The sequence below is a fragment of the Euleptes europaea genome, chromosome 3, assembly GCF_029931775.1.
Source record: "Euleptes europaea isolate rEulEur1 chromosome 3, rEulEur1.hap1, whole genome shotgun sequence".
In the NCBI taxonomy this organism is placed as follows: Eukaryota; Metazoa; Chordata; class Lepidosauria; order Squamata; family Sphaerodactylidae; genus Euleptes; species Euleptes europaea.
Window position 1 is genome coordinate 3,802,863 of NC_079314.1, and position 10,082 is coordinate 3,812,944.

At 52.5% G+C, this 10,082-nt stretch overlaps 1 protein-coding gene across 1 annotated transcript; it reads left to right on the forward strand.

The window, feature by feature from the left end:
* The first annotated feature begins 3,753 nt into the window (after nt 1-3,753).
* Nucleotides 3,754-9,120, forward strand: CCDC97 (coiled-coil domain containing 97). Its single transcript, XM_056846077.1, has 4 exons — nt 3,754-4,552; nt 6,807-7,061; nt 8,605-8,731; nt 9,005-9,120. Exons 1-4 carry the CDS (start codon nt 3,754-3,756, stop codon nt 9,117-9,119), a joined length of 1,296 nt encoding a protein of 431 aa, XP_056702055.1. The 3' UTR covers nt 9,120.
* Nucleotides 9,121-10,082: the final 962 nt, after the last annotated feature.

Genomic DNA, 10,082 nt, shown 5'->3' on the forward strand with positions numbered 1-10,082 from the left:
TGACTGATTGGACCTGCAGTGAGAGAAGACACAGAGGGTGGAGGGCCATGGAGGTGGCTGGACGGGAGGCGGCCCAAGCCGCAAGACACCCATGGGCCCATCGGGGCTCCCACCTTGGTGAGCGGCCTTGGTCCTGGCCCCACATCAGAGCAGCCAGGGCTGTGAGAGGGATATGGCCTGAGTCGGCCTCAGCTAGTGCAAAACTGGGGCCGGGGTGGCCCCAATGACACTGTAGAGTCCTGGGAAAAGTTGAGGCAGCCCTGGTCAGCATGAAGTGGCAGATCTGTCAGAGTTGGCAGAGGCCATAGACTCAATGTGGATGAGCCCTGGAGTGGAGGTGGGACCCTCGGCAAGGTAAGAGACAGATAAATGTCTGCCCACATCCTGGCTCCTCTCCAGTACCAAGAAGGCCCATTTGGAGGGTTGGGTGCCTGTGAGGGGGCTCCAGCCCTCTGGCCCCTGTGTTCGAAGCTCCCAACCCCGGCCCACGGATAGGAGAGGGCACCAGCCAGAGGCTCCTCCGAGCCAGAAATGCTCTGGCTGGGATGCTGGCGCAACAGGCCGGATAGGTGCTCAGGATGCAAGGTGTCCCCCTGGCGGAGAGGGTGCCTGAGGCATCTAATGGCAAGTGTGGCGACTGGAAGGCAGGGGTCGGCCGTGAGATGGCACTTATGAGGGGAGCCCTGCCCAGACGTTTCCCAACACCACGGAGGTGTGGATGCTTCCGGGACAGCCCCGTTGGGCCAACATCGTGGAGGGCTGCTCAGACGGCAAATGGGAGCCTGCCAGACACCGGTGAGCAGGTGTGAACACTCTGGAGAGCCCTGACCAGGAGGGCGGGTTGTAGTGAAGGACTGGCGCCTGTCAGCGTGGTTTCCTGTATTCCCTAGTAGCAAGAGTGCTTTGCTTTATTCCCTGTGGGCAAGCGTAGGTTCCCTTATTCTCTATGGGCAAGCCTTTTTTGCCTGCTTCTCTATTGGCAGCCATGCATTGCCTATGGGCTATCATAGATTGCCTAGGGGCAATCGCCGCCCTTAGTGTTCAGGTTCTCTATTGGCAAGTGTAGTTTCCCTGTTTCTCTGTGGACCAGCGTGGTCTCCCTTATTCTCCACGGGGAAGCGTGGTTTGCCTCATTCTCTGCTGGCAATCATGGACTGTCAGGGGCAGCCGCTGTCCTTCGCTTTGGCCCGTCCCCCGGTTACCCCCCTCCCCCCTTTCCCTCATGACGGGCACAACTGACATCCAAATCTGTGTGCGGATAAATGTTGTGCGTTGACAGGAAGGCGTTTCTCGCAAAATATTTGTGTCTACTGTATTCCTCCCTTATTTAACTCAATACTTGTCTTGGCTGTTTAATTTTCTTTGCTCACCTTTCTTCCCCTCCCTCCCATAACCAGAAAGACTCTCCCCGGAACCAACGTTTCCGGCGCCACGTTTCCCTCCACGGGGGACCCTCTTCCTCCGCGCGCCGCGCAGGGCGGAAGTGCGCGTCGAAGGCCGCCCGCGGGTGGTTCTGCTCTCCCCGCGAACGAGAGCGGCGGCGCGGCATGGAAGCGGGCGGGGGCCCCTCGCAGGAGCCGCCTTCTGCGGGTGAGCGACCCTCTCTGGCGCTTCTCTTGCCGCTGGAAGCGGGGGAGGGTGGTGTTGCCTGGACATGGGTCCCCCGGGTAGTGGGGTGGGTGCCTGATGGGGTGGGGAAGCCAGCAACCACCTGCTTTCACGCTCCGAAAGAGGAGTTCGTGGCAGGCCTCCTTTTTTGCAGCGAGACCAAATTATCTTTCATTCTGTGTTGGGGACGGGGCCCGTCGTCATAGGATCGCCAACCCCAGGTTGGAAATGTGGAGGGGGAAGGAATACCGTCCACCCTCCGACACAGTCATTTTCTCCAGGGGACCAGATCAATTGCGATTCTCGGAGATCTCCAGGCCCCACCTGCAGGTTGGCAACCCTGGGGGAGAAGCTGGAGATCTTAACGGTCCCGTTATCAATGGGGAGGGAGCATTTAAACTCTCCTACTTTGTACCCAGTTATTCTATTTCAGCCTATATCCTCAACACTACAGCAGTTACACTATCAATTACACACTACCGATCCACTCCAGAGCCCCGTTGAAGGCGCTGGTTTGCCCTTTAAAGCCCTGCTTGGCGTAGGACTGGGGTATCTGAGAGACCAAAATCAGAGGGAGAAGTCCTCCTGAGTGCCCCACAAATTAAAGACGCCCTTTGTGTGGGTACACGAGAGAGGGCCTTTTCTGTGGCAGCCTCACAATTCTGGAACCGCCTCCCCAGGGAGGTGTGTCTGGCCCCATCACTGTTGATCTTCAGGAGACAGTTGAAGACGGTTTTAATTAGGATTTCATTTTGATTGATTTAGCTTTTATTATTGGAGTTTTTAATCTGTGACTTTTATAGGTTTTATAATGGTTTTTTATTGTGCTTTTTGAGCCAGCATTGTGTAGTGATTAAGAGCTGCCAACTCTAATAAGGAGATCCAGGTTTGATTCCCCATTCCTCCTCCTGATTTTGGGCCAGTCACAGTGCTCTCAAAGCTTTCTCAGCCCCACCTACCTCACAAGGTGCCTGTTGTGGAGAGAGGAAGGGATTGTGCTTGTAAGCCACTTTGAGACTCCTTAAGGTAGAGAAAAGCAAGGTCTAAAAACCAACTCTTCTTCTTTTATGATATTTTATTTACATTGTAAGCCTCCTTGAGTTCCACAAGGGAGAAAGGCGATTAACAAATGTTTTAAATAAAAAAAAATTACTTCCCCCCACCCCAGGAGGAGGGAGGATAGGGCTGCCATCCATCCCTCTTCTACCACCTCTGATTTTCCCTCTTAACTTTGAATAGTTTCTTGATAGGTAGAAATAAATTAGGAGTGTTATTCCTCTCCAATTGCATACATTATAAGAGATCAGAACTCCTCTGCAGGGTGGGACCCAGGGGGAAGGAATATGTTGTAGGAATCAGCTGCCCCTGTTGAGTTTACTGCCTGCCATGCAGCTGTTGAACCAAAGTGTCATCAGAGTGGGGGAAGTAAGACCATGAAAGTGACTTGCCTAAAATGGGACTTGAACATAAGTCTGGATCAAAATTGGTTGGAATGCTTTATTGGCCAGAACTCTTGTGCAAAACAGTTTCTTCAGAGAGAATAATAAAATAATATCCAGTGCAAAATTATACGTGTCATCAAAGAACTCGGCACCTATGCTTTCGTCTACTCTATGTTCCCAGCAGTATAATTTTGGGATTCCTCTCCAGATATTTATATCCATTTTTCCAGTTACAGTTTACTCTAGCTACATTCTTCCAAGGGTAATTTTTGGAGCTTTCCATACCTGGATGGCGCAGTCTAGCCTGATCTCGTCAGATCTTAGAAGCTAAGAACGCCCTGGTTAGTGTTTGGATGGGAGATCACCAAGAAAGTCCAGGGTTGCTATGCAGAGGCAGGCAATGCCAGACCACCTCTGTAAGTCTCTTGCTTTGAAAATGCTACGCGGTCGCCAAAAGTCGGCTGTGACATGGCAGCACTTTACACGCACACGTGCGCACCCATCATGTTGTGTGACAAACCCAAGAGTTTCTTCTGTCTTTGTAGGTGTTAACTGTTTGAAGAACGTGGAACAAGGGAAACTAGATGACCCTGCTGCTACAGAGACCCCAGAGCACTGTTTTTCTAACAAGACTGAATCTGCTAGACCCCTTTGCTCTGCGCAAGAGACAGCAGAAATCCCAAAGAGTGGCAAAGGTACTGCTATGTCACTGCAGGTCTCCCATGGGGCTGAACAGATTCCCGATGACCTGAGCTCATACGGCTCTGATGCCCCGCTGCACCGGCCCCTGTGGGGGGAACAGATGTCTGGAGTCCCAGCCCTGCAGAGTGGCCCTTCAGACACAAAGGGAATTTTTAAAACATCGCATCCTAGGGAAGCACAGCATTGGAATGGAGGTTCAAATTTTCCTCCTGGCAAGTATGGATCCACCAGTATATTCTCTCCCTTTTCGATGTGGGTTGAATTAAAAACCGGAATCCCAGCTACAGATAAAATGAGTGGAGCCGCCAAACCAACCCACCTGGACAATAGGAAGCTCAAGATGGCAGCTGCTGCTGTGGACATCCCAGAGGAGGAGACGGAGGAGGATGAGGATGCTGACATCAAACTATTCCACTGGCATGGTAGGAAACTGGCGTCCATCAACTCTGAACAGTCGCCTCCTCAGCCCACCGAGGATGATGACCCTGCTTTGCTAGCCATGTTCCACACTGTAGCTACCAGCCACTTGGCTGTGCGCAGTCAACAGAAGGATGAGCCGGACTTCACACCTGTGCAAAAATTGGCCATCTTACGGGAGCTGTACCACACCAAGCCCCTGGTCTTCCTGGAGCGCTTCCGAACAGCCTTGCGGGAAGATCACCTGGCTTGCTTCCGCCACCTCTCCGGCAACTACGAGGCAGACTTCTACTGTGCCGAGGTGCGCAGGGCTGGCCTGGGCAAAACCCGCCACACCCGGGTGCGGAACAAGCGGTACGCTGCTCTGCAGCAGCTCATTCGAGGTAGAGAGGCTTGAATCCATGTGTTTTGCTCTTAGCATAAGAGGGAATTGGTGGTCTGTTCGCAGAAATTAAGACTCCTGGGTTCCATCCCTAGCTTTGCCATTGACAGCTTCTTCCCAATTCTCTTTGATTTCTGTAAAGTAAAAAAGAACATTATGTTCATCTGATAACAACTTACTGGTGGTCCCCAGCCCTAAGAGTGTGTGGCTGTCCGCAACAAGAGCCAGGGCTTTTTCGATCCTGGCTCCGGCCTGGTGGAACTGCCTTCCAAGCAGGATCAGAGCCCTGTGGGAACTTAAAGAGTCCCACAGGGCAGGTAAAGCGGAGCTGTTTCACCAGGCCTACAACTGAGGACAGCCACGATGCCATCTATGCTGGCCTCCCTACCTTTCCCCTCTCATATTATACTAGTTCAGTGGTCGGCAAACCACGGCTCGAGAGCCGCAGGCGGCTCTTTCGTCCCTTGAGTGCGGCTCTGGAAAGTGCCCTTCTCCTCCTCCTCCTCCTCCCCCCCTTTCCCTCTCCTCACAGCGCGGCCAGGTTTTGCATGCTGTGCTCGAGGGCCGGCGGCGCCAAGGCGGGCTGCGGCAGCCAATCAGCAGGCGGGATTTTTCCCGCTGGTTTTGGCTGGCAGAGGAGGCCGAGGCGCTGAGGAGGGACGGACGGGCGGCACTCTGGCCGGGGACGGAAGGAGCCCAGGTGGCGGCGGCGGCGAGGAGGAGGAGGAGTCTGATATCCAGAGCTCCTGCTCCGAGGGGAAAGAGAGGAGGAGGAAAGAAGCTGGGGACACCGATGTGCTGGAGAAGTTCGCCCCGGTCTGGGCAGCCGAAGCGTTTTTGCCGGGGGAGGATGAGGTGGGTGCCGCAGCGGTGTGGTTGAGCCGTGTGCGGGGAAGGGGAGCCGCTGAGCCCCTGGGGGGAAAGGAGGGAGGGCGGCAAAGAAGAGCTGGCTTTGCCCGCCCGCCTGTTGCCCCCCCGAAGGTTTTCCTGGGTTGGGCTGCAGAAACCGAGGTGGCCTCCCTCTCCCCGTCCTAGTTTGCTTTATCCGGGCTCCTCGTGGTGCAGGGGCGCGCCTCCTTACCGCCCTCGGAGCCACTCCTCAGTTTGTCGGTGAGCCTCCATTAGGCTTACTCCCGAGTAAGCAGGCGCAGCATCTTAGTCTGCGAGAAGCTGTCACGCTAGGAAGGTGAGGGGTTCGTTCCAAACGCTTAAGTGTCTCTGTTTTTTTAATAGTTATGACTGGGGAGGGACCGTGGCTCAGCGGTAGAGCATCTGCTTGCCATTAAAAGGTCCCAGGTTCAATCCCCGGCATATCCAGTTAAAGGGTCAAGTAGGTGATGTGAAAGACCCTCTGCCTGAGACCCTGGAGAGCCGCTGCCTGTCTTGAGTAGACAAGACTGACTTTGATGGACCAAGGGTCTGATTCAGTATAAGGCAGCTTCGTGTGTGTTCATGTGTTCATGAGGAGGAGGAGGAGGAGGTCGGGGCCCGGGGGGTGAAGCCATATTTGATTCATTTGTACTCTCTTTTTGAGATTTGTACTCTCTACATGCACATTTTCCCCATCCAGATTCTCAAAACTCTGCATGGGGGGTTATTGGCCATTTATGAATGGGAGGTTTTGCCTTGGATTTGCCACTCAGATGCACATTTTCCCCATCCAGATTCTCAAAACTCTGCAGGGGGGGTTATTGGCCATTTATGAATGGGAGGTTTTGCCTTGGATTTGCCACTCAGATACTCATTTTCCCCATCCAGATTCTCAAAACTCAACAATAAGCCTCCCTGCAGAGTTTTGAGAATGCAAATAGGGAAAATGTGCATCTAGAGAGCAGCAAATCCAAGACAAAACCTCCCGTGCATGAATGGTTGTTAAAAGGCGTTTTGGCTCGAAATCTCAATCGTTGTACTGTTGATATTTGGCTCTGTTGACTAATGAGTTTGCCAACCACTGTACTAGTTGGTGTATGGCCTATTTGGCTGCCATAGTTTAGCAATGACAATTTTTTGGTATCATCTGTTTTTAAATGTTTGTTTAAGACTGTTTTAATGACTGTTTTAGAGTTTTAATGCAGGCTATTGTGCCTGTAGGCTGGTTTTAATGTTACCCGCCCTGAGCCTGGCTTTGGCTGGAGAGAGCGGGATATAAATTGAAATAAATAAATAATAGCGGTGACTTCCCACCGTCTGGGAATCTCTTCCTGCTTTGTCCCAGGCACTGGATGTTGCAAGCTGGTCTCTCTTCCCCTCTGCAGGTGGGGAGTACTTCAGTGATGAGCAGATGCGCTGCCGGGACCCCCTGCTGTATGAGCAGTACATCGGGCAGTACCTGAGCAACCAGGAGCTGCAAGAGCTGGGCGGCTGCAAGCAGGAGGCTGGCTGCTCTCTCTCTGGCGTCCTGCTGGACTCCTACCAGGAGGACATCATCCAGCAGCGGCTGCAAGTCCAGCAGGAACAGGAGGAGGCCTGTCTGGAGGAAGAGGAGGACAGCGACAGCGACGACGACGAAGGTCAGTCAGGAGGGGATGTGGTATTTATTATTTGTTTTGTTTGCACCCCAGCTTTCTCCCTGGGGGGGACTCAAAGCTACATGCCTTGTTCTATTTTCCTCCATTTGATTCTCACAACCGCCCTGCAAAGTAGGTGAGGCTGAGTGGCCCAAGTTCACCCGGAAAGCTTCCACAGCCAGGTGGGGATTCAAACCCGGAGTCTCATCCAACGCTCTAACCACTATGCAACTCTGGTATCTAGTGGTGTCTAGGGAGCCAAGAGATTCAGCAAATTTTGTTGAGCAGGGGGGAGGTGCTGGAGGCCATGTCAGTCGTGGGAGAACATAGGGGCCTTTTATGCATAGCTGTTTCCCTTGCGGTCACCCCTCTGACGACTTTGAGTCTTCGTGTTGATTATGCATGCCATTTCCAACCATCAGAGGTCGCCTCGCTCTCCCCTTGCATTTCCCTGCGTTTTGAGGGACCTGTTTTATTTCTAATTTGAAAACATGGGCAAAATGCGGGGAAAGGCAGGGGGAGAGTGAGGCCGCCTCTGACGGTCAGAAATGGTATGCATAATCAAAACAAAGACTCGTGAAGGCAAGGGAAACAGCCATGCATAAAAGGCCAGGGTCTAGTGGATGAAGCTGGAGCCCAGGGGTGGAGGGAAAACCAGGACGAAGGAGTCCTCTGGGATCTCAAACAGATCTGTGTTAGTGTTGTTTACTGATGCTAATGAATGCATTTTGACTCCTGAACCAGTGTTTCTCAGGATTGTTGAACTCTTACCCCCTCCCCCCATTCTAAATTTATGGTGCCTTCTGAACCCCCTGCCTGCCTAAACTCAGCACCAGTGTCTGTTGTACAACTGAAGTTGCCATTCCCCTAGTCTTGCATGCCCAGCCTGCGGCTGTGTGTGACACAAAGGCCCATGGACTGAGGGTAGTAATCCCACAATGGAATGTGAAGCAACTGAATTTCCTGGATTCTCCTCCTCCCCACCAGCTGCTCTTTGTGACCTCCCGCAATCACCCTGGAATGTTGGGGTGATAAGGGGGCAGCCATCCTGGATCAATACAGCATAGATCTCAAAAGCAGCCGCTGCCTATCCTTCTCTGCACCCTCCAAAGGTGGCCTCCCCCACAGTTTGAGAACCTCCACTGTAGCTAAAAATGAGAGAGATGTCTCTGCCCTGAGGAGCTTGCAATCTGGGCATTACATCAGGGAGCTGCAGTGCCTGAATGCCGTTTCTGGATTGGGAGAGGTGCGTGAAGCAGTGAAATGGTCCCTATATTTTGGAAAGGAAGAGGGTGCTAGTGGGTAGAGCGGAGCATCCGAGGCGGTGGGGAGAGGAGGAAGGTTACAAACCAGACGTAGATCTGGTGGGTGGGTTGGGGGGAAGTAGGTAGGACGGAAGGCTGGGAACCAGAATTCTAGTCTTGTGTTTTGGAGAATAACGGGGTTAGTGGGTTGGAGGGAGTCAGGGAGTGATGAGAACCAGGGCCTGACCTCTCCAACTTCAGGAAGGTAACTCAGCACCTTTGGAAATGTTGTTCTTCACCAGCCATGGCATCCAACCCCACGGATGACTGGGTCCCTGACAGGGAAGAGAAGGCGTTCCTACGGGAGGAGTTCACCAGCCGTATGTACCAGCGGTTCCTTGACGGCAAAGACCGGGACTTCAACTACAGGTAAGGCAGGGGCTCGTGGGGCATTGGAGCAGGGTTGCCACGGGTTACCATTTTGTGGTTCTGCCAACTAGAGTGCAGCGAAGAGCCAGCTCTGGGCAACCATCGTCAAATTGCTCAGCCGCTGAACACATGAGCTGGCTGCCTAGGAAAGCTTTTGCAACAAAGGCAGGGTGGAAGTTCTGTCCCTCCTGCCCGTAGGAGCAGAGGACCAGCTATGGGGAGTGGGCACGCTTTTGGAGTAAACCCCATTTGTGACCCTGTGCTTTTCCATAGTGAGGTTGATGAGAACCCAGACTTTGACAATCTGGACATCGTGTCCCAGGATGAAGAGGAGCGCTATTTTGACAGGGAAGAACCAGAAGCGGCTGATTCCATGGAAGCTGAGTAGAGGGATCTGAAGCCTGAGATCATGACCCCGACGTAGGTCCACGAGGACATATCGGGGGCCACACATGAGTGTCTCTCTAGCCAGTTGTGCAGTGTTCATCCCGCTGAGTTGGGCAGCGCTGCCTGATAGGCCTTGGAGGAGCAGATCTGGATTGTTGGGAGGAATATGGTGGAGACCCCTTATGTGTGGTGTCTATATCTTCTTCTCCACCCCAAGAGCACCCCTAAAGTTCCTTTCCAAGCTGCTTCCTTGTTGCTAATAGAATGGCGCGGCGAAAAGGAACAGTTACGTTATAGCCATCTGTGTCCTAGGGTGTCTCTTGACTGTGATTGCCCTTGTCCGCAAACAATTCTGCCATAGAGAAGAAATAGTCTTTAATGGGACAGTCTCCCTCCCCCACCCCTTCCCTCGCTCGGCACTGATTTCTCCTTGGTCTGTAACCAAAAGAGGCAGGAATGGATCTCACCTGGGGAGTGTTGGGTCGGGATTGTAAGCCAGGCTCTACTGCTCTATTTCTCAGAGGTGAGCTGCATCCAGGGAATTTTTTTGCACGTTTTTGAGGCTGAAAATAAACAATCTTTTGAGTAATTGCTGCAACTCCTGAAAGGTGTGTTTGTGTGTGTAACAAGGGGATCCAGAACATCTGGAAATTGTGTGTCTTTTTCACCCACCTATCCCAGTGAACTGTGGCAAATGAGTGCATGAAAAGCAGCTAACTACTGTCTCCTCTGGTAGGCTGGTGGCTTTTCCCCACCTCTTGCTAGCTGAGCTCTTTTTCACTGGCGATGCCCCGGATTTTTATTTATTTATTTTTAGTCTTCCAGATGCCAAAACCAGGCTCAGAGAGGCTAACATCAGATAAAACAGCATGAAACACAATAAAAACATACAAAATTACCCCAATTAAAATCAAACAATCTCTAAATTAAAAACAGGTGACACTCATTTACAGGCACACAGGTC